At 41.1% G+C, this 24,995-nt stretch overlaps 1 protein-coding gene across 1 annotated transcript in view; it reads left to right on the forward strand.

Annotated features, from left to right (window-relative positions):
* The window catches only part of LOC139004889 (A disintegrin and metallopeptidase domain 3-like), a 117,434-nt gene that overhangs the window by 22,953 nt on the left and 69,486 nt on the right, over positions 1–24,995 (forward strand). Inside the window, exons 5-7 of the mRNA XM_070407391.1 lie at positions 12,220–12,296; positions 12,968–13,145; positions 18,697–18,762. Of these exons, the coding sequence (XP_070263492.1) occupies positions 12,220–12,296; positions 12,968–13,145; positions 18,697–18,762 (321 nt within the window). The remainder of the gene's footprint in view (positions 1–12,219; positions 12,297–12,967; positions 13,146–18,696; positions 18,763–24,995) is intronic.

The raw sequence follows: 24,995 nt of genomic DNA on the forward strand, positions 1-24,995 counted from the left end.
TGTTTTGGCTCAGTGGATATAGTGGTAGCCTGCAGTCTTAGGTTTGATTCCAGTCAAGGGTAAGTACCTTGGTTGCAGACTCCTCCTGGGCCTGGGCCCTGGTCAGGGCTCATGCAGCAGGCAACCAATTGATGTGTTTCTCTCACATCAATGTTTCTCTCTGTCTTTCCCTTTCTCTTCCACTCTTCCTAAAAAAATCAATGGAAGACATGTCCTCGGATGAGGATTAAAAAAATGAAATACCCTATAAGGGTTCCAACATTTTAGTGGAAGGCAATAATGCACATAAAAGCAGAAATAAATGATACAGATACATGAAAAAGAAAATATTAAAGCCCAGAAATTAGTTCTTAAAATAACTAAAAATTAATAATCCTGTTAAGACTTCTGCAGAATAAGAACTAATTCCATCAATATCAGGGATAAACAGAGATTTTATTAGTAACAGAGAAAAATAAATATTTGGGAGTATTTTAAAAGCTTTACACCAGTCTGTTTGATGCTTCTATGACTCTGATTCTATTTTTGTTCTTCAGTTTATGTTGTTCATTATATTCCACAAATGAGTGATATCATGTGATATTTATCTTTCTCTGATTGGTTTATTTCCCTTAGCATAATGCTCTCCAGTTCCGAAGGCGGGGGCTGAGGGGGTAAGAGATCAACCAAAGGACTTGTATGCATGCATATGAACATATGGGGAGCGGAGGGCGTGTGCTGGGGGGTAGGGGCGGCCAGGGAGAAGTCAATGGAGGAAAAAGGAGACTTATGCAATACTTTAAACAATAAAGAATCTAAATTGAAAAAATAGCTTTGCACCAGTAAATCTAATAGTTTAGATGAAATGCAAATTTTTATTTCTCTGGAACACATACCCAGGTATGTGATTGGCAGGCCATATTGTAAGTGTATTTTTATATTTTAAAAGGAATTAATAAAAGGAATTAAAGCAGGGGAGGAATGGTGGGTTGGAAGAGATCCACCAATGAACTCATATCATATATGCATAACCCATGGACACAGACAAAAGAATGCTGAAGGCCTGGGTTGGGGGTTGGGGGCAGGGTGGTAGAGGTCAATGGGGGAAACAGGGGTCATATGTAATAATTTCAACAATCAAGATTTTTGTAAAAAAGGAATTACCAAAATATTTGCCAGGGTGTTGTACTATCTTATCTTTCCACTGGCAATTTATGAGAGATGAGTGTCTGCATTCCTGCCGTGGTGATCACAATTCAGTATTAAAATTAATAGACCTTCTTATAGATGTGTAGTGATATCTCCTGATATTCTGACTTGCATTTCCCAGTAACTAATGATGTTGAACATATTTTCATGTACTTATTTGTTCCCTTTTTGTGAAATACCCATTAAATGTCTATTGATTATTTTCCAAATAAAGTTTTGAGCAGCCATTACATTCAAAATAGAGATATCTATTATGTGAATATGTATTATGCCAGATATGTGGTATGCAAATATTTTCTCCATTGTTGTAATTTGTCTACATTTTTTTCCAGAGGACATTGATCAGACATTTTTGCATTGTTCTTTTGGGCTCAGTGAGCATGTTCAGGAGAGTTCATTTTAATTCTCTTTCAGGTAAATCATGTAACTTCATTTCATTAGGGTCAGTTTTGGAGATGTATCTTATTCCTTTGTGTGAGACATCTTTTCCTGATTGTTTTATTAATTCACTGTTTTGGTGTCTGCTTCTTAGAAGGCTCTCTCAGCCTCCACTTTGGGGAAGTACAGAAAAGGATCCCACAAGACATCCTGGAAAGAGATTTGGGGGCCTCCACTAGCACTTTGCCATCTTTTGGGCAAAGCAGGCATCTATTTATTCCTGCCTTCTCTGTGCTGCTCAGCAGAAAGGACCAGTGGCATTTACCATCCCGAGCTGCTGCTTCTGTTCTTTCCCTGACAATCAGAGTGTGTGGGACTCATCAGGGCTCCAGGATTGGTGAGACAGATGCTAGTTCCTTGGGCAATTGTGGTGAAGTGGAGGCACTGCATGCGTGGATCAACTCTTTCCTACCCCAGGAGGAAGCACAGAGCTGGGATTTTCCATCCATACACTCTGGACAGAGTTGGGGTGGGGACAAATCAACAGTGTCTTGTAGCCACCGCCTGTATTGCTGCCTGGGTGGCTAGACTGTGCTGAACCCATCAGATCTCTGTGAGAATAAACAAGTCATCTTTTCTGTCAAAGAACAGTTTAGACAGCCACCATTTTGGGCTACATGACTTAGCAGCTGCCATGTTGGCCGCATGGCTTGCAGTGCCCTGGGGGGCCTCCATCTTGAAATAGCAAAGGCCAACCTCTTCCTTTGAATTAGCCAATCGTGAAAGACTGCACCTGAGCTCCAATCAAGAGCAAGGGACAGGTCATTTGTGTCAGGGATTATAAAGCGGAGCAGCCTGCCTGCTCGGTGTGCACGCACTTCCAGACCATGTGTGTGCATCCTTCTATGTAGAAGTAAAGATGTTTGCCTTGCTGTCTGGCTCCCCAGTATGTTTTGTATTCTACCAGAACCCCTGACTTGGGTGACTCGCCTTATTTATAACAATTTGGGGGTGCGAGTGGGATACCGTCTGTTGCCACAATGAAAATAGACTCCTCTGCTGATGAGATGCACCCCGCTGCCAAGTTGTGGTGGCCTCCGTGAGGAGTCACAGCCATTACCCCCTGGGCCAACTATGAGCTCAGGATCAAGAGTCAGCCAGCAACGCAGGAAGGGCCTAAGCAAGACCCACAGCAATCAGGTAACCTCATGTATGAGCCAAGGTAGGCAATGGACTGAGTACTACTTTGGTGATTGGGTATCCTCGGAGGTAGGGCATATGTGACTGGGATGTGTCTTGGACATACAGTGAGTGCGGAGATCTGATCTGTGGTTCTGTTCTCCTGTGAGGGAAGTGGCCAGAGAGGGATGAAGCAGATCTCGGGGAGTACGAGAAATCTCCAACATGGGAGGTTAAGTACATAGTCACAAGCGACTATGATGAGAAACGGAAATGCTAGGCCTAGGGAATATATTCCGCTGAAATAGCCCATTGGGAGAATGCTGAGGTGATGGGGAGGCAAGTTCCCGAACCAGGGACAGACATTGCTCTTGGTGTAAACTTTCAGTGTTGCGTGTGCCTGTATGAGAATGTGTGTTGATGTTTTATGTCTGTTTTTTTGTTGTTGTTTAATTTATTTACTTAGCTAGTGAAATTTCTGTCTGTCTGTGATGCAATTTTTGGCTAACTTTTAGGTACTTTAATTTGCTCTTCCCTGATTTATGATTTTGCTGTGCTGGGTTAAAATTTTAAGATTCTAAGATTAATTTAAAAGTGTAAAATGTGTAAAGATTGCAATCCAGGGTAGTTTAAAACAAAGGCCAGGCAGTTCCAAGACTGCTTGTTGTTAACAAAACATTATCTTCTCCACCCGAGGCAAAGCAGGAGGAGAAAGGAAAAAAAAAAAAAAGCCAGAGGTTTCCAAGTGGCAGAATGGAAGGCGGTACTTGGGTGCTTGCCGAACTGGGAAGGGCGGAGAAATTTGCAAAACCCCACCCAGCATCACCTCCATTAAACATCCAGTTGTCAGCATTGGTGTTAACTGGGACAGGGTCAGAATGGGACCAGAATGGGACTGGAATGGGACCAGAATGGAACCCGGATGGAAGCGAGGGGCCCGAGGTGGGAAGTAGGTGACCCGTGCCTTCTTGTGATGTCACAAACCTGCACAGGCCAGCCGAGCCAGAACTAAGGCTGACCTTGGGGGCACGCATCAAGAGAATGGGAAGTTCTTGAATGAGGATGGACCACATTCCAAGGGTGGTCCTGGAGGCATAGGACTCCCAGCCAGATTAGCGTGTCCTTTCTTTGAACAGAAGGGGCAATAATAGTTAACAGCATAATTCAAATCCCTGTTACAAAATTAGTCAAGAAAATGCTTTAGGTAATAATTGGCTTTAAAAACCTCAAAGTTGTTAAGATATAAAGCTTTTCAGTAAAAATCTAAAAATCTAAAAGTGATCCCAGACAAATGGGATCCCTTGAGTTGCCTCGCCCCTCCCTATGCCACCAGGAGACAACCTGAGGAAACATCCAAGATGGCTGATTTACAATCCCAGTCAGGCCCTTTGGCCACCATGCTACCAGAAACAAGCTTTTCTAGGCTGCGAAGGAAGTTGGAACAGTAAAAAAAAAGAAAAAAGAAAAAGAAAAGAGTTAAAGCCTCTACTGGAAGACCCACATGGTGTAGCTGGCCAATTAGATCAAGTATATACAAGTATACACGTGGACAAAGTTAATGTCCATTTTAGGAATCCTATTCTCAGGAGAAGAGAGAGCAATGATTCAAAGGTCAGCTATGATTTGAAGGTCAGCTATAGTGGTCTGGGAGTGAGAGTACCCTACTGGCCCTGGGGCACTTCAAGCAGAGGTAAATTTTTCAAACCAAGAGCCCCAGTGGGACCATAACAACATAGACCATAGAGGTCACATGAGAGACCTTAGGGAGCTAATCATTAAATAAATTAGGGAAGCAGTTCCCTGGTCTCAGAACCTAAATAAAGCTTTTAATATTCAACGAGGCAAAAAAAGGTCTTCCAAATTTACCAAGACTGCCCTGACTGGTTTGGCTCAGTGGATAGAGTGTTGGCCTACAGACTCAAGGGTCCCAGGTTCGATTCCAGTCAAGGGCATGTACCTTGGTTCTGAGCACATCCCCAGTTAAGGGGTGTGCAGGGGGCAGCTGATAGATGTTTCTGACTCTCTATCCATCTCCCTTCCTCTCTATAAAAAATCAATAAAATATATTTTTAAAAAATTTTACCAAGACTAAAAGATCAAATGAGAAAGTACTCTGGCCAGACCCTTAAGACCTGTTGGGCCAAGAGATTTTATAAATTACATTTTGTCACCAATAATTGGCCTGACATCTCAAGAAAGTGGCCTAGGGAAGGGCTGGCCCAGAAGGCCAGAAACAGAAGCAGCAGCACTAACCTTAGGTAATGTATCTCTAAGGAATAATGCAGCAGTTTATACATAATTTCCCAAAGTCTTTGGTAACTTAAAACTTCGGAGTTTGCTAAATTAAATAATAAAAATTATTAAATATCTAGGTATTTTAAAATGAAATATTAAGCTGAGTTTGCCTTGTATAAAAATCTAGAGGAAAAAATGCATAAAGTATAGAAATTCATTTTTGAGAAACATAATTTTTTTATTTTCTCTGGAAAAATTAGTAGTTCAAAATATATTATAATCTTTATGTGTAATATGTGTGGTAAAATTTCACCTAAGATATAATATTTTATTGGCCTGATACAAAAAGGATTAATTGGTCCAAACCAAATTTTTAATATTAAAACTGGTTTAAATTTAATTAGTGTCTTTTAGAATAATTACAAAAAGTGTGTTGATAAATGTTAATCTAAGAAACGCTGACTGTTTACTTTTTGGTAAATTATTGAAAAATTAAGGTTTCTAAGAATGAAGAATTCTAATACATTAAAAAAAAGAAAAGGTCTGTACAAATTGCTGATGATGTAACAGAGAGAAAGAATATTGGAATGGAGATGCTTAATGGAAGGACTGAGGCATGGTTATGCATTTTGAAGGAAAAAGAGGTGGTTATTTCTGGAAATTGTAAAAATGATTTTGGAAGTTGTAAGAATGTTATTGGAAATTATAATCTATAATAATAAAAGCATAATATGCTAATTAGACAAGACTTCCTTCTGGACGTCCTTCCAGACAACCTTCTGGACGAAGCTGGGGCTGTGAGGGAAGCCCGTGTTCCTGGTGCCGGCAGCCCGGGGAAGGAAGGCCTACTCTTGCACGAATTTCATGCATTGGGCCTCTAGTAAGTTTATAAAAAAGAAATGTTAAAAGAAAATTGATTAAACGATACAGGCCAGTAAGCCAGGACAGAGCAGGGAAACTGAAATATTAAAACAGCAGTTTGAAACCATCTAGAAAACTCTGTCTTCCCCTAAACCAAAGACACTTAAAAGTCAGTAATTTACATTTTGCCTCCCTAAACAGAGGGTAAATAGTTTATGCCAAAGTTCTTAGGAAGACTGACGGGAGAAATCCAATTAATGTCATTTGCTGTCCACAACCAAGGACAAATGAAGTTAGAAAATAAGCCTTATTTTGGTCAGTTCTTTTCTAGTAAAATAATTATATTGATCAGTTATTCAATAAAAAGATCATCTTTTTTTTTTTTTTTTAAATATATTTTACCGATTTTTTTTTACAGAGAGGAAGGGAGAGAGATAGAGAGTCAGAAACATCGATGAGAGAGAAACATCGACCAGCTGCCTCCTGCACATCTCCCACTGGGGATGTGCCCGCAACCCAGGTACATGCCCTTGACCGGAATCGAACCCGGGACCCTTCAGTCCGCAGGCTTACGCTCTATCCACTGAGCCAAACCGGTTTTGGCAAAAGATCATCTTTTAATCATAGGAACTGAAGTTTGCTGGCCTATGTTCCTGTCTAATACACTTTAATATATAATCTTTTGGTAAAATCAAGTTTGACAACTTTCTAGGGTTTGAATTTTAAGAAAAGTTTGTTGTTATTTTTTTACCTGGAGTTGACTATAGGTGATTCCAAGAGGCCCTTGAATGCCTCAAGATCTTCCTACAATGGAAAGTAGGGACCACGTTCTTAAGAACTGTGTACTGGGTATCTTTTCTATTTTAATCACTCTCAGGTTAGAAGGCCTCCTGACCCAAGGCCCTCTTGAGTTTCTGGTTCATCACCATCTGCTAGAAAACTACATTTGTTCTAATCAAGATTTGGAAGGGAAGCAAGTTGGAACCCTCCTGGGAAGGACCTTACCTGTCTTGCTTACCATAGAGACTACTATTTGGACTGCAGATCGAGGTTGGACCTATCACACATGGGTTGAGGGTGGACATACCTCAACTTGGACAGCCATACCAGGACATGTCCCCTTGAAACTGACTCTAAAAGCTGTGAGCTGTCTTAATAACCATCATGTACTGGGCTCTATTTGCTTAAGGAATCTGGAAAATTGCAGGGGCTTACAATGTGGGCTGGAGAAATGTATACAATCTGAATCATGCTTACCCAGTTATTGGTAATAGATAACTTGAATGACTTGGATATTTCAGGTCAAAAGATTGGCTAGAACTAGATTTAGGAGTAGATGTCACAGGACAAGATCCCCTAGACCCGTGGTTGGCAAACTGCGGCTCTTGAGCCACTTGCGGCTCTTTGGCCCCTTGAGTGTGGCTCTTCCACAAAATACCACGTGCGGGCGCATGAACAGTGCAATTGAAACTTCATGGGCCATGCACAGAAGTCGGTTTTTGGCCTGGGCGAGTCTATTTTGAAGAAGTACTGTTGATATTTGGCTCTGTTGACTAATGAGTTTGCCGACCACTGCCCTAGACCACTGTCACCACTACGCAAATAGAAGTAGGATATAAGAGAACGAATGCCCAGCTGGAATGGATTAAATATTCTGTACACGCCCTGAGTAAAAGCGATTATTACACTTGTGTGGCAGGAAGGCTAGAGGCCCAAGGGGTCCCATTTCCATTCGGATGGACCTCAGACAGTAACGGGATGGAATGTGTGCTTGCCTTGTACCAGGAGGAAACCACCTGGGGAAACACTTCCTGTAAGACTCTTGCCCTGTTGTTCCCATCCAATAGAGGTGAAGAGCTAGGACCCCCCCAAAATGATCTGGCCCGTCCTCCGATGTAAACTATGCCTCTCAAAGGGGGGAACAGTGCTCGGAGTTTATGAGAAATTTATCCAGATGTGTAAATAGCCAAGCATCCTCAGAAGCCCATCATGCTGCACTGTCGATACTCCCTGCTGATGTCGGGTGGTGTCATGGGGGACTCTGACTTGTGGCCTTGCCCAGCAGTTGGAGTGGAACTTGTGCTCTGATTGCTTATCCCTTTCACGTCGGCATATCGTAAACCTTTTTCAATGGACAGACTAGGAAGAGGAGAGAGAGTCTAGGGGGCTCCTTTGATCCCCATATACACACAGATCCCCTTGGAGTTCTAGGAGGAGTGCCAGGGAGTTTAAGGGTAGAAGTCAGATTGCTGCAGGGTTTGAGTCTGTCCTGTGCAAGGCCACTGTGAACAAGAATCTGGTGGATTAATTATATTTACTATCACCAGCAAAGGCTTGTTAACTACACTTGAGACGCAGTTAAAGGGATAGTGAAGAGCTAGATGCCAGCAGCAGGGTGACCTGGGGGAACAAGCAGAAAAAGGAGGAAGATGTGTAATCTTGGGGTCAGTGCTGTACATGCATCCCTGACAACACAGCAGATGGACGTCACTGAGGCCCTAAGGCATCGACAGCTTTAGTGATGAGAGAGCTGGAACCAGGTATCGAGAGTCCTTTCTTTAATGCACTAGAGCGATGGTGTCCACATTCACCCCTTGGATTAGGAGCTACAGTGATGGGATGTTACATCATCCCATGTATGGGGGGGGGGAGGGGGGTCTTACCCAAGGGTTAATTGAAACGGCATTGACCAAACAGCAAATTAGTCTCCTCCTAGACACTGCAGAGCATGAAAGTCAATGAATGTTAGCCGCATTTGAAGAAAAGAGTTTAAATAAAGTATAGGGGGGAATTGTGAGAATAAACAAGTCCTCTTTTCTGTCAAAGAACAGTTTAGACAGCCGCCATTTTGGACTGCGTGACTTGGCAGTGGCCATGTTGGCTGCATGGCTTGCAGCTCCCCTGGAGGCCGCCATCTGAAATAACAAAGGCCAAACCCTCCCTTTGGATTAGCCAATCTCGAAAGACTGTGTGCCCGAGCTCCAATCAAGAGCAAGGGAGAGGTCACGTGCATCAGGGGTTATAAAGCCAAGCAGCCCGCCTGCTCTGTGTGCATGCACTTCCAGACCATGTGTGCGCACCTTTCTACAAGAAGTAAAGATGTTTGCCTTGCTGCCTGGCTCCCGAGTATGTTTTGTATTCTACCAGAACCCCTGAATTAGGAGACTCACCTTATTTCTAACATCTCCAGGACTCCTGTCACAGATACTAGTTCTTTGGGTCAGCCCCTCAGAAACATTAGGGCCCTGGACTTGTGAGCAAACCACTTCCCACCCATCAGTAGGACGGTAACTAGAGGATGTCTTTCTGATCATATGGCCGGGTTCTGGGGCAGAGTTTTGGTGAAAAGGTCTCCCAACACTCCCTACTGGCTTTGCTAACTGATTTTCCACTCTTTTATGTTGTGCAAGAGGCTTTCTATTCGTTTCTGGTTTCTCACAAAGGGAAACTGTGAAGTGTTGCTGAATTGGTGTGTTTGTTGGGGGATGGAGGAGCCAGGGCTTCTTCCTCCACCATAGAATTTAATTTCGATGTTCATTGTAACACATTTTCATAGCTTTTTAAGAATGTTTGTGTGATAGTTTTAATATGTGCCTCATGTCAATATTAGTGTCAGTGGTTGTGTTTTCCCGTTTTTTGCTGTGATTTCCTTGCTTGTTGATATAGGGTGTGATTTCCAGTTGCATTCTTTTTTACGTTATTATTATTTTTTTATTGTCCAAAGTTTTACATATGTCTCCTTTTTCCCCTATTGATCCCCCCCAGCCATGCTGCCCCCCTCCAAGCCCCCCTCCCCCCACAAGCTCCCACTGCCCCAGTGTCTGTGTCCATTGGTTATGCTAATATGCATGCATACAGTCCTTTGATTGCTTTCTTCACGTTTAAATAACCTAGATTTGAAAGCAGTCACCCAGGTTAAGTGTAGATTTAGTGTTTTCTATTGTTCCAATGGCAATTAGCCTTCTTGGGTCCTTTGATGTTATATTGTTGTGCTCTGCTGAAGCTCCTGCTGGAGCTCTGCCTGTGCAGCCTATAGGTGTCAAAGGCACTTTGCTGTGACAACCTGTATTGCCAGGTTGGGTTGGATGGTGAAGAACCCATGGGAGGGAGAGCATTTCCTCTGACTGTTCTCCAGCCACAGGATGCCAGTTGTTTCTGCGTTAACTTTTTTTAAAAATATATTTTTATTGTTTTTTTACAGAGAGGAAGGGAGAGGGATAGAGAGTTAGAAACATCGATGAGAGAGAAACATCGACCAGATGCCTCCTGCACACCCCCTACTGGGGATGTGCATGCAACATGCCCTTGATTGGAATCGAACCTGGGACCTTTAAGTCCGCAGGCCGACGCTCTATCCACTGAGCCAAACCGGTTAGGGCATCTGCGTTAACTTTGATAGTGTCTCTTGGTTCAGGAAGATCCTAAGTGGGAAATCTCTCATGAGGATCATTTTCTCTAACTGGGTGCAGGGCCAGGAGCTGAGAGTCTGAATTGCCCCCTGCTGCTGTGTAGAGTTTGGGAAACCTTATACTTCATGAAGGGCTTGTAGCTACAATGGCTGCTGGCACCAGTGCTGGTGGAGGTAGCTGCAGCTGTTGCTTGGCATGGAGCAGGGTGTGTTCAGCTGCTAGCAGTGGGTGGGGGATAGTGGTTCAGCTTAGTTTTGCAAAAATCAAATGGTTACTGATGGAGATGTATGAATGGGAACTTAAAATGCATAAGCAAATACATAGAAGAGAATGGGATGCTTCTAAATATTTAATAGCACAGGATTAACAAAGGAATAGGACTGATCCTAGATTTCACTAGACTTTTAAGGGAAGAGAAGGGAGTATTTGCTGAAAGAGAATATTGGGGGAGCTTCTGAGAAGACTATTGCTATGAACGTAAATGGGAAAAAAAAAGAAAAGAAAGTCCATGGGGATGAGAGTTTGAACTAAAGATGATCAATAAGGTGAAATATTAAGGACAAAAATATGAAGAAATTAAGGTACTTTTGGGTAACTTTGAAAAATAAGTGAGATGTTCACAATTGAAGTCAAATGAATGTTGTTAATTGCATGAGTCAGCAGTTACAGATCATATACTTAAGTAATGCAGCTGAGAAAAGAAAGATAAGAAAGCTTCCATCAATTACTTATTCATTCATTTATTTATTCATTCATTTATTACTTATTTAGACAAGTATTGGTATAAGCATTTGTGTACAAATTTTTTTTAGAAAACCTGTTTTCAATTTCTCATATATATGCTTAGAAATGAAATTTCTGGATCATTAGGATTATTCTACATTTAACTTTATGAAGAACCTCCAAACTGTTTTCCAAACCAGTTGCAGGTTTTCACATTCCTATCAGCAAGGTACAAGAGTTCAAGTGCTCCAGATGGGGATGGGGCTTGGAGGACTGGGTGAAAAAGGGGAGGGATTAAGAAGTACAAGTTGGCATTTACAGAATATTCACAGGAATGTAGAGTACAGCATAGAAATTATAGTCAATGATATTGCAATAAGTATTTATGGTGCCAGGTGGGTACTGAAAATATCAAGGGAAACACATTGTAAATTATCTAATATGAAATAATATTAATGTAAACTGTAATTAAAAAATAAAATTTAAATAAAAAATAAGTAAATGAAATGAAATATATGTATTATGAATCATTTCATCTAGGTCATAGCTTGCCTTTTTATTTCCTCAATAATATCTTTTTAAAAGTTAATACACCTTTTTTCCCCAGCATATTTAGCTTTAAGAGAAAAAGTGGAAAGCATAGAAAATTTCCCTGCATCCTCCCAAATTAGTTACCCTATTATTAACATCTTGGGTTAGAATGCTATTTGGGTTACCATTTATGAGCCAATATTAATATATTACTATTTATTAAATCTTACAGCTTACATTAGGATTTATTCTTTTTTTCTGTTTTGCTTGTTTATTTTATTTTTTTAGATTCAATTATTGATATATTTATTGCCATTTTATTGTTCATATATTTATCATTATCTTTTTCTTCCTATTATTCTTGAAGAAGTATTACATTAAAGTATTACACTTCATATAATACTGGTTTGGAGGTGACAAACTCCTTTAGCTTTTTTTTTTTTGTCTGGGAAGCTACATGTCCTTCTATTTTAAAAGGTTCTTTCAAAATTATAGAATTCTTTATTACAGCAAGGATTTTTTTAGTGGGATTTATAGGCAGACAAGTGTTAAGAGGAAGAAATTATAGGTAGATCAAAAGGAAATGGGATATCTTGTAAATAATATTGGTTAATTGGATAAATCTGTACATTTCATAATGTCTAGAAAGTAAGTATAAAACCACACACTTCATGTACAAACCATTCATGAATGTACCTTTATGTACTCCTGTTAGAGGCATTGCTTTTACCAAGGATATGCCGCAGAGATTCCAAATTCAGTCGTGACACTAAGCACCTGTTCTGGACTCAGGTAATGTGACAATCTTGTGTAAGACTTTAATTATCCCAAATTCCTTGAGTGATAGAGTGAAAGCAAAGAAAATATGGGCTTTGGTTATGTTTCTTCTCATATGTTTTCTTTTCCTTGTCGTCATATTTTCTATTTTTTTAAAAATAATTTTATTGATTTTTTACAGAGAGGAAGGGAGAGAGATAGAGAGTTAGAAACATCAATGAGAGAGAAACACCAATCAGCTGCCTCCTGCACACTCCCTACTGGGGATGTGCCTGCAACCAAGGTACATGCCCTTGGCCGGAATCAAATCTGGGACCCTTCAGTCCCCAGGCCGACGCTCTATCCAGTGAGCCAAACCAGCTAGGGCATTTTCTATTTTTTGTTGTCTCTATCCTAAGCACATGGCCATAAAATTTATTCAGAAAAAGTCTACTAGTACAAAGAATATTCATATGGATTAGCTCTACAAGAACCACAGGGACTTGTAGATGACATAACAGACAGATGGTATAAAATTAGGTCAAAAATTAATTTGCGTAAAATAGGATGATTCCTAGATTTAATTAGACCGTAAGAATAACTATCAAAATTTGTATAAAAGTTTTTATTTAGTATTGATTTACATTTCTCAAAAGGAAAATCTATATTAATTACTTTTATGTCTTTTTATGTATTTAAATATTCAGGGGATTATTGCAGTTGGCGAATATCAGTTATGGAATTGAACCATTGGAATCCTCAGCTATGTTTGAGCATATGCTTTATCAAATAAAGAATAATAAAGCTGATTTTCTCCCTTTACAAGACAATTATACTATGATCCAATTGGGAGATCAGGCCTACAGGATTCTGGTGAAGTCAGAAGTAAGCCACCATATTCTGAAATTTTCATTTTGCTACGTTTGATAAACTTATTCTCATTGAAATTTGTTACATTTAGAAGACAAATTTAAACATATTAATTATATTGAAACCTTCTCTTATAAGATATTTAATTATTTTATGAATATATGAATAAGAATATGTTTAGTCATATATAATTTGGAAGTATTCCTTTCCCCTAATTTCAAGTTATATATACATATATATATATATTAATAAAAGCATAGTATGCTAATTAGAGCACAAGTTCTTCCAGACTTCCTTCCGGGACATAGCCATGTCTGCAGCAACTGCGGGATCGAGCCAGGAATTCAGGCAGAGAGGGAGGGATTGAAGCTGCCGCAACTGGGAAGGCTTACTCTTGCAAGAATTTCATGCATCAGGCCTCTAACATATGTATACAGTTGCATTGTTATTGAATTTGCATCCTACTAATGCAATGATACCAAGATTTGCTGATTATTATTTTGTCCATAATTTCCTTGCCAATACATATTCTAACTTTGTATAAAAGTATTATTTTGTTAGAAAATTTAAAAGTTGAAAAATTCAAGATGTTGTCCCAAATATCATTATCTAAAGATAGTGTTCTTAGAATTTTGGAATACTTGGTCTAATTTTTACAATGTATCCTATCTAATAAAGAGAGAATATGCTAATTGTCCCTCAAGCCATTACAAATATGGTGGTGTCCACAGCCAATAAGGAGGGAATATGCTAATTGACTGCCCTTCCCTCAAAGATGGTGGCACCCACAGACACAAGATGGCTGGCAGGGGAGGGCAGTTATGGGCGATTAGACCAGCAGGGGAGGGCAGTTAGGAGTGACCAGGCCAGCAGGGGAAGGCAGTTGGGTGCGACCAGGCTTGCAGGGGAGGGCATTTAGGGGCGATGGGGCCAGCCAGGGTGGGCAATTGGGAGTGATCAGGCTGGCAGGGAGCAGTTAGGCATCGATCAGGCTGGCAGGCAGAAGCGGTTAGGGGCAATCAGGCAGTCAGTCAGGTGAGTGGTTGGGAACCAGCAGTCCCGGATTGTGAGAGGGATGTCAGGCCTAGACCAGCAGTCGGACATCCCCCGAGGGATCCCAGATTGGAGAGGGTGCAGGCTGGTCTGAGGAACACCTGCTCAATGCACGATTTTCGTGCACCAGGCCTCTAGTCTTATAAATGTGGATTTATAAATTTATAAATTCTTTTTTAAACAAAAAATGATCTAACCATTCATGTTTCTTTGAAATTCTTTTTTTGCTCTTCAGAGGACAATGCATTCTTTCACTTATTAAATTACTAGTGCCCTGGTGCATGGATTCTAAACATTGAAAGGAAATTAAATTATAAGGTGGTCAGCAGGATGGGACTGGGTGAAACTAGCCGGACATGCCCTGGAGCCAATCTCCCCTGGTCCCTCCCTAGCTGGCCACACCTGGGGTGGCACCACGGATCGAAGGGCATCTTTGGAGTGAGTGGGGTACCTCTGGCAGGTTGGATCCCTCAGCCTGGCCTGTGGGGATTGGGCCAAAACAGGCTCTCCAACATCCCCAAGGGTCCTGGATTGCGAGAGTGTGGTCCTCGGGTGACACACTCCAGAATCAGGCTCCCTCTTCTCTGGTTCTAGGGTGCATCACCCAAGAACCACCTCTGCCAAGTCACAGCAGCTCCTGTATTGAGTGTCTGCACCCTGGTGGTAAGTGCGCGTCATATGGACCAACCAACCGGCCAGTCAAAAAGTCACTTAGCCTTTTATATATATAGATTTTACGTGTCTTTAATTTTTGTTAAAATGCAGCATGATCAAGTGACTTTAGGAAACAATCTGGCACTTTTTTTTTTCACAAGGAAACACAGACATGAAAATTTATTGCAGTCACTTAACACATTGGTGTTAATATTATTTCCCAACAGAAAAGAAAAACACATCTGGACTGTCTCCAGTTTGCCCTCACAGAAAAACCATAATCTACAGTTATCAGAAACTAGTTGGTGAATTAAAATATTGTAACAACTTTTCAGAATTTTCTTTTTCATGATACTCATTAGAGCATCATCTCCATTTCAAAGGATTCACTCTGGGGCTGCTGAAACCTGGTTGAATAACCTCATCATCTTGTGAAGAACCTCCTGGGCCTCCTGGTTGTGTTACTATGCTCTTCCAGGGTGAGGGGGGACAGGGTGTGAGGACTCCTGTGGCATTCAGTCTGGGGGAAGGGGCAGAGGAAGGGGCCTGCAGTCTGTTCCTTCCAGAGAGAGCACAGTGGCCAGAGATCCAGGGTGCCAGCAGCAGGGGACCATCGGGTCAGCACATTGTGAGCCTCCAGAGGGCAAGGCATGGAGGGGCTCTCAGCCTTCACATGCTGAATCTGCTATCTCCACTGCTCCACCACCTCAGCCCCACCTTTGGCAGGGCATAGAAGAAGGGGGCCCCACCTGCTGGGGGCCCCAGCCTGTTGGGGGACCCAGCCTGCTGGGAGCAGTGGCTACACCAGGCTGCTCAACTCACGCCCTGCTCCAGCAATCTGGCTCTTTCCTACCACTTTGCACCCCCACAATTACTATGTGACTCAGGAATTCCATTTCTAAATACCAAGAAAAAGGAAAGAAAAAAATTGCACAAAGACCTGTACATTAATATTTACAGCAGCTTTATTTATAAAAGCTGAAATGGCTACAAATGATCAACAGGTAAATGTACAAGCAAGTTGCAATGGATATCTTCAATGGCACACTACTTAGGAAGATACTAATGAATTACTAATAATCACAAGACGGATGAATCCTGAATGAAAGAAACCAGATAGAAATGAGTACATGCCATATGATTCCATTTATATGAAATTCTAGAATAGATCATTGTAACCTATGTTGAAAAACAAACAGCAGATCATTGGTTTCCTTGAGCTGTGTGGCTATTGACTTGGAAGAGGGTAATGACAACATTCTTGGTCTTACTTATGGAAATGGTTACATGGCTGTATATATTAATACCAACAATGTAACTGTATACTTAAAATGGATGAATTTTATAGGGTTTAAGCCACAATGAAGTAAATATAAATACCTAAAAGTATAAAAATGATGAGAGGCAATGTTTGGGGGAAAGTTGATGGGACTTTGTTAGCTTGAAGGTTGGAGCAGGATTTTGGAGGAAGGTTTTGAGAGAAAGGAAATATGGCTTCTTCCTCATTGCAGCAACAATTTTTTTGAATATTCTAATTATAAAAAATATAAAGTAAAAGCTTCTGATTGGTGCCTAAAATATTTGTTTGGAATCTCACCCGCTTATTTACTTAATCGGTATCCATTCTTTTACTTTCCTATTATCTGTATTTTTATGTGTCAACAAGAGGCCCGGTGCATGAAATTGTGCACTGAGGGGGGGGGGGGGGTGTCCCTCAGCCCGGCCTGCACCCTCTTGCAAGTCTGGGACCCCTCAGGTGATGTCTGCCTGCCGGCTTAGACCCAACAGTTGGAAATCCCTCTCGCAGTCAGGAACCCCTCACTCCTCACTGCCTGCCTGCTTACTGATCCGTACCACTGTTGAGAAAGTTGGATTCCTTCCTCTGTGGTCATACAACTGTCACACACCAGGCAGTCACTCAGAAATAACTTGGCATCAATCAACTTATGGAATTCTCCCTTCACTCCATTCTACTGGGCCGCACTCCAGGCGTTGACTGTGGCATTCTCTTGGTTATTACTTTTTTTCCAAAACATTACAAAGTTTATCCTATACTAATAAAAGACAAACATGCAAATTGACCGTACTTTCGCTACACCTTAAGCCATGCCCATCAGCCAATCAGAGCTACTATATGCAAATTAACCCAACTAAGATGGTGGCCCGCAGCCACGGAGCTGGAGTGAGCAGGAGGCTTGCTTGCTCCAGTGATGGAGGAAGGCAAGGTTCCCCGCCTGTCGCCACCCTGCTCTAAGCTCCACTGAAAGCAACAAAGTTTCAATTATAGAAGGTAAACAAACCCCAGGTACCTGCTTTCAGCCAGCCGTGGCCACAGAGCTGGAGTGAGCAGGAGTGGGTTGTCCCTGGTGATGGAGGAAGCCAAGCTTTCCTCAGGCCTCCGCTAAAGGCAACAAAGTTTCAATTATAGAAGGTAAATAAATCCCAGAATAAAAAAGAAAAAAAGGAGATACTGGGAGCTTACATCGCCAGGGTGCTTGGCCAGCCTGAAAAAAGTCCTCAGCCCCTCACCCAGACTGGCCAAGCACCCCAGTGGGGTCCCCCCACCCTAAAGGGGGTGTGGCCAGCCTGAAAACAGCCATCAGCCCCTCACCCAGGCTGGCCAAACCTCCATGGGGTGAGGGTCCCCACTGGGGTGGACATCCTCCGAGGGGTCCCACACTGCAAGAGGGCATAGGCCAGGCTGAGGGACCCCCCGAGTGCACAAATTTTTGTGCACCAGGCCACTAGTATGAATATAACATACAGAGATGCAGCTCCTTTGTAGGAACAGGGAAGGAAGGGTGGTTAAGTAAGGCACAGGGAGCTGCAGCAAGCACCAGCTGTGGGGAGGGCCAAAGGGGACAGGGAGAGGAGGTTGGCCCTGGGGCTGAGGCCCTAGAGACATTGCTCGGGAAGTAGGAATGTTCTCTGAGTGCCACGTTCTGAAGCTGAACTAATTGGTCAAGCTGAGGCAGAGGTGAGTGGCCATATCAGCCATTTTTGGTGCTGTTTACCCTTTCCCACCCCAGCTCTGTTGTAAAACCCAGAGCCCTGTATTTGCAAGGTCCCATCCAGAGCAGAGGCCCTGGAAGCGGGTGAGAGGAAGTGAGCAGGGCAAGTTTGAAAGCGGATATGCCTGTGTTCTGAGGATGGCTGGAGACAGTAGTGAGAGGTAGCAAGGGAAGGGCTCTCATACATACCCTTCAGGCCACAGGTGAAGGAGGCCAGGGGAGTAGGGTAGGGATGGGGCAACATAGCCCCAGCCTCTTAGGTATCCCTGTCTGTCCTCTGCAGTGTAAATGGAGGAAAGGGTTGCCTCTGAGGAGGGGCCAGGTCAGGCCAGATGACCATCTTGCGTTCTGGCTGAGGTGATGGTCCTCACCTTGAGATGCCATCTAACTGGTGATGGCAGAGGGCCCAGTGCCTCCTCACTTCTTGAAGAACATGAAGTCAATGAGGAATGTGACTCCCAGCAGTACAGCCTTCACTCTCACATCCAGAACCAGCGGGAACTGCAGGCCAAAGTCATCTGCATCCGTGAGGGCTTCTTGGAGCAGCCCTTCCCCCAGATCAGAGTCTGAGGGCCGGGAGGAGGGATCAAGAGGTCTGCATTTCAGCCGCTTGGCAGTCACCGCTTACCAGTCACCGCTGCCACTGATTGATCAGCTCCAGCTCCCTCAGCTCCCTTGCCTGGCATTCGGTTGACCTTTGGTTATTTTGGATGTTATGGATCCTGGGTTTTTATATATGAGGATATTTATTTATCTATATCTCTGTGTGATCATATATAATGCACATAATTATAAACCATATAAGAATTTAAAAATGTTTTATTTATCTCATGTCCTCTGTTTCACAGAAAAAATCGGATATTGCACTATTAACAAGAACTCTGAAAATACAAATCATTATGGAAAAAGCCTTGGTATGCATTATTGATACATTTCATCATATCTTTGTTTTGTGTTTAAATTCAAAAGGAATAAGAAACATCCTTTCTTTGCAGTGCAGATATAATTTAAAGTGTTCAAAATGTGTATTTCAATACAGCAGGGCATAAATATGTCCATTGCCTCTTCATTGAAATGCGCAGACCAGTATTTATGGATTGGTATCTAAATCAGTATGCAATTCCTGAAACAATGTGTAACTTTGTATGTGTGGGAGGCTTCTACTACACTATAATACATTGGATTATAACTAACTGCAGTTATTTCCAATCCACCCCAAATTGTGATGGTGGTGAAATTTTCTTTCCTAAATTGATTTCCATTTTAAAACAGGTATTTCTTTTATTACTCAATTGGTGATTTCTGTTATTGAGTATTTTCTTTCATAAGATTATTTTATGCTTTATAAATACTTGTGTTGCCTGCTGGAAACTTATAATTCTTCCCATTATTAATTTTACATATATATATGTAAAATTAATAATGGGAAGAATTATTCATTGTAATGTTCATGTAGTTATGGGAATTCTTTTTTTTTTTTTTTTTAAATATATTTTATTGATTTTTTACAGAGAGGAAGGGAGAGAGATAGAGAGTTAGAAACATCGATGAGAGAGAAACATCGACCAGCTGCCTCCTGCACATCTCCTACTGGGGATGTGCCCGCAACCCAGGTACATGCCCTTGACCGGAATCGAACCTGGGACCTTTCAGTCCGCAGGCCGACGCTCTATCCACTGAGCCAAACCGGTTTCGGCAGTTATGGGAATTCTTAACAAAGCCATATGGATTGGAAGTTAAAAAGTCTAATTTGTCTGTTATCACTGATATTTTTTCATCAGTCTCTCAATGACTGCCATAATGTTCTTTTTTTTTTTTCTTTTTAGGTTCTTTATTGTTTGAAGTATTACATATGAATCCCCCTCCCCATTTTCCTTTCCCCACTCATTCCCACCACCCCTCTGAAAATGCCCTCACCCCACCTACTGACTGTGTCAATGGATTATACTTATATGCATGCATACAAGTCCTTTGGTTAATCTCTCCCCCACTTCTCATCCCTTCCCTCAGAGGTTGGATGGTCTGTTTAATGCTTCTATATCTCTGGATCTATTTTAGTTCATCAGTTTATGTTGTTCACTATATTCCACATATGCGTGAGATCGTGTTATATTTATTTTTCTCCTAGTGGCTTATTTAGCTTAGCATCATGCTCTCCAGGCCCATCCATGCTGTTGCAAATGGTAGGAGTTCCTTCTTTATTACAGCAGCATAGTATTCTATTCTGTAGATGTACCACAGTTTTTAATCCACTCATCTGGTGATGGGCACTTAGGCTGTTTCCAAATCTTAGCTATTGTAAGTTGTGCTGCTATGAACATAAGGGTGCATATGTCCTTTCTGATTGGTGTTTCTCCTATCTTGGGATTATATGTGATGTGGGAATACTGGGTCAAATGAGAGATATATTTTTAATTTTTTGAGGAAACTCCATATTGTTTTCCCCAGTGGCTATACCAATTTACATACCCACCAGCAGTGCACAAGTGTTCTTTATTCTCCACATCCTAGCCAGGAATTGTCGTTTGTTGATTTGTTGATGATAATTATTCGGACAGCTGTGAGATGGTCATTCGGACAGCAGTGAGATTGTCCTTTTGATTTACATCTTTAGGATGATTATTGACTTTGAGCATCTATACTAATAAAAGGGTAATATGCTAATTAGAACAGAGGTCTTCCAGATGACCTGCCAGATGTCCTTCCTGACAAAGCCGGGCCGGGTGAAGCTGCCCGCCTGAGGTCCCAGGTGCCAGTGGCTGCGGCTGTGGTCGGGAAAAGGAGAAGCCGCACATCTGCCTGCGGTCCCAGGTGCCAGTGGCTGCGGCCCGGGTGAAGCTGCCCACCCCCAGTCCCAGGAGCCTGCGGCTGCGGCCAGCCCAGGTAAAGCTGGCCCGTGTCCCCGGTGCCTTGGGCCGGCCAAAGGGAGGGAAGCCCGGGTCCCGGGTGCTTGAGGCTGTATGGATGAGGGAATCCTGGGTCGTGGATGTGGGGCAATCAGGCCAGCAGGGAAGCAGTTAGGGGCAATCAGGCAGGCAGGCAGAGGTGGTTAGGGTCGATTAGGCAGGCAGGCATGTGAGCGGTTAAGGAGCCATTGGTCCTGGATTGTGAGAGGGATGTCCGACTGCCTGTTTAGGCCCGATCCCAGGACATATCCTGAGGGGTTCTGGATTGGAGAGGGTGCAGGCCGGGCTGAGCCCACCTCACACTGTGTACAAATTTTGTGCAATGGGCCACTAGTGTTTTCATATGTCTCTTGGCTTTCTCTATGTCCTCTTTTGTAAGGGGTCTCTTTAGGTCCTTTGCCCATTTTTGGATGGATTGTTTATCTTCCTTTTGTTAAGTTGTATGATTTCCCTATAAATTTTGGAGAGAGATTAAACCCTTATCGAATATAACATTGACAAATATGATCTCCCATGAAGTGGGCTTTCTTGTTGTTTTGTTGATGGTTTATTTTGATGTACAGAAGCTTTTTGTTTTAATATAGTCCCATTTGTTTATTTTCTCCATAGTTACCATTGTCCTAGGAGCTGTATCAGTAAAAATATTTCTACAACATATGTCTGCTATTTTGCTGCCTATGGATTCTTCTAAGATTTTTATGGTTTCTTGTCTTAAAGTCCTTTTATACATTTTGAGTTTATTTTTGTGAATGGTGTTAGTGGTGGTCTAGTTTCATTTTTTTTCATGTATCTGTCCAATTTTCTCAACACCATTTATTGAAGAGACTATTGTCTCCATCATATGCTCTTGCCTCCTTTGTCAAATATTAATTGAGCATAATGGCTTGGGTCAATCTCTGAGTTCTCCGTTCTGTTCCATTTGTCTATATGCCTGTTCTTGTGCCAGTACCAGGCAGTTTTGAGAACTGTGGCTTTTTAATATAGCATGATATCTGGTATTGTGATCCCTCCAACTTTGTTCTTCTTTCTCAGGATAGCTGCAGCTATTTGGGGTCTTTTTATATTCCACATAATTTTTTTGGAGCATTTGTTTTAGATCTGTGAAGTATGCCATTGGTATTTTAATGGGGATTGAATTGAATCCATAGATTGCTTTGGGAAGTATGGACATTTTAATGATGTTGATTGTACCGATCCATGAGCATGGTATATTCTTCCATTTGTCTATGTCTTCTTCTATCTCTTTTTTCAGTGTCTTGTAATTTTCTGAATACAGATCTTTTACCTGTTTAGTTAAGTTTATTACTAGGTATCTTAATTTTTTTTTGTAATGATAAATGAGATTGTGTTTGTAGTTTCTCTTTCTGTGCTTCATTGTTAGTGTATAAAAAAGCGATAGATTTCTGAGTGTTAATTTTATATCCTGCTACATTGCCAAATTCATTTATTAAGTCTAATAGTTATTTATGGTGTTTTTGTGGTTTTCTATGTACAATATCATGTCATCTGCAAATAATGATAATTTTGCTTATTCTTTTCTAATTTTGATGCCTTTTATTCCTTCTTTTTAAAAAATATATATTTTTATTGACTTCATAGAGGAAAGGAAAGGGAGAGAGAGATAGAACATCAATGATGGGAATCATTGATCGGCTACCTCCTGCACTCCCCCTACTGGGAATCAAGCTTGCAACCCAGGCATGTGTCCTTGACCAGAATCAAACCCAGGATCCTTCAGCCCACAGACCGACACTCTATCCACTGAGCGAAACCTACTACTATTCCTTCTTCTTGTCTGATTGCTATGGCTAGCACTTCCAGTACTGTATTGAACAAAAGTGGCAAAAGTGGATATCCCTGTCTTGTTCCTGTTCTTAGGGGAAATTGTTTTAGTTTTTGCCCATTGAGTGTGATGTTGGCCATAGATTTGTCATGTAAGGCTTTTATTATGTTGAGGTATGATTCCTCTATTCCCACTTTGCTGAGTTTTTATTAAGAAAGGGTGTTGGATTTTTGTCAAATGCTTTTTCTGCATCAGTTGATATGATTATGTGATTTTTGTCTTCAATTTGTTTATGTGATGTATCTCTTTTATTGATTTTTAGATATTATAACAGTCTTTCATCACCAGAATAAATCTCACTTGGTCGTGGTGTATAATTTTTCTAATGTAATGCTGGATACAATTTGCTAAAATTTTGTTGAGGATGTTAGCAGCTATGTTCATTGGAGATATTATCCTACAATTTTCTTTATTTGTAGTGTCTTTATCTGTTTTTGGGATTAGGGTAATGCTGGCTTCATAAAAAGAGCTTGGAAGTGTTTCTTCCTCTTGAATTTTTTTGGAATAGTCTGAGGAGGATAGGTTTTAGTTCTTCTTTGAATGTTTGGTAAAACTCTCCTGTGAAGCCATCCAGACTAGGGCTTTTGTTTGCTGGAAGTTTTTTTTATGACTGCTTTAATTTCTTCAGTAGTTATATGCCTATTTAAGTTTTTTGATGTTTCCTGATTGAGTTTTGAAATATTGTGTTTTTCTAGAAATATGTCCATTTTGTATAGGTTGTCCATTTTGTTGGAGTAGAGTTGTTTGTAGAATTTTTTTTTACAATCCTTTGTATGTCTGTGGGATCAGTTGTTACTTCACCTCTTTCATTTCTGATTTTGTTAATTTGGGTCCTCTCTCTTTGTTTCTTCGTGAGCCTGAATATAGGTCCATCAATCTTGTTTATCCTTTCAAAGAACCAGCTCTTGGTTTCATTGATCTTTTGTATTGGGATTTTTTTTTGTCTCTATGTCATTTATTTCTGCTCTAATCTTTATTATTTCCTTCCTTCTGCTGGGCTTGTTGCTCTCTTTCTAATTCTTTAAGTTGCAGGGTTAGATAATTTATTATCAGTTTTACTTGTTTTTTAAGGTAGGCCTGTAGAGCTATGAACTGCCTACTCAAGGCTGCTTTCACTTGTCCCATAGATTTTGGATTGTTGTGTTTTCATTGTCATTTGTTTCTGGAATGCTTTTATTTCTTCTTTGATTTCTTTGGTAACCCAGTCATTAATTAATAGCATGCTATTTAGCCTCCATGTGCTTGTTTTTTTAAAATTGTGTTTATTTTAGTTGATTTCTAATTTTGTGCCATTGTGATCTCAGAAGATGCTTGTTATGATTGCTATCTTCTTGAATTTGAAGAGACTTAGCCTGTGACCCAATATGTGGTCTATCTTTGAAAATGTCCCATATGCATCTGAGAAGAATGTGTAATCTGTTGCTTAGGGATGAAATGTTCTGAAAATGTCAATAGTTCCATCTGATGTAGTGAGTCATATAACATTGTTGTTTCTTTGATGATTTTTTGTTTAGGAATTTATCCAGTGTTGTCAATGGGGTATTAAAGTCCCCTACTATGATTGTATTGCTGTTGGTCTCTCCCTTGATATCTTCAAGAAGCTTTTTTTTATGTATTTGGGTGCTTCTATATTGGATGCATATACAGTGGGGCCTTGACTTACGAGTGTCCTGACTAACGAGTTTTTTGAGATACCAGCTGTGTCTCGGCTGATTTTTTGCATTGAGTTGATAGAGTAATTTGAGTTAACAAGCTCCTTAACGAGCTCCTTAACGAGCTTGGTCTCGGAATGAATTAAACTCGTAAGTCAAGGCCCCACTGTATGTTTACCAGAGTTATATCCTCATGTTGAATTGCTCCCTGTAGTATTATGAAGTGGTCCTCCTTTTCTCTTCATGGCCTTCTTACCGTCTATCTCTTGGGGTCTATTTTGTCACATATAAGTATTGCTACCTCTATTTTTTCTCATTTTCATTTGCCTGAAAAATGTTTTTCCCATTCCTTCACTATCAGTCTGTGTGAGTCCTTTGTTGTGAAGTCGGTCTCTTGTATACAGTGGATATATGGGTCATGTTTTCTTATCCGCTCAGCTACCCTATGTCTTTTTTTTTGAGCATTTAGTCCATTTAAATTTAAGGTTATTATTGATAGGTACTTGTTTATAGCCATTTTTATTCTTTATGCTTGTGTTCCTTCTTCCCTATTTATTTCTTCTTTCTAGAGAAGTCCCTTTAGCATTTCTTGCATTGCTGGCTTTGTGTTAATAAGCTCCTTTAGTCTTTCTTTTTGTCTCTGAAGCTCCTGATTAGACCTTCAATTTTGAAAGATAGTCTTGCTGGGTATAGTATTCTTGGATTCAGTCCCTTGCTTGCATTACGTTATATATTTCATTCCATTC

This window comes from Myotis yumanensis, unplaced genomic scaffold (genome assembly GCF_028538775.1).
Source record: "Myotis yumanensis isolate MYYU_CA2020_CCGP unplaced genomic scaffold, mMyoYum1.0.hap1 SCAF_3, whole genome shotgun sequence".
Classification (NCBI taxonomy): domain Eukaryota; kingdom Metazoa; phylum Chordata; class Mammalia; order Chiroptera; family Vespertilionidae; genus Myotis; species Myotis yumanensis.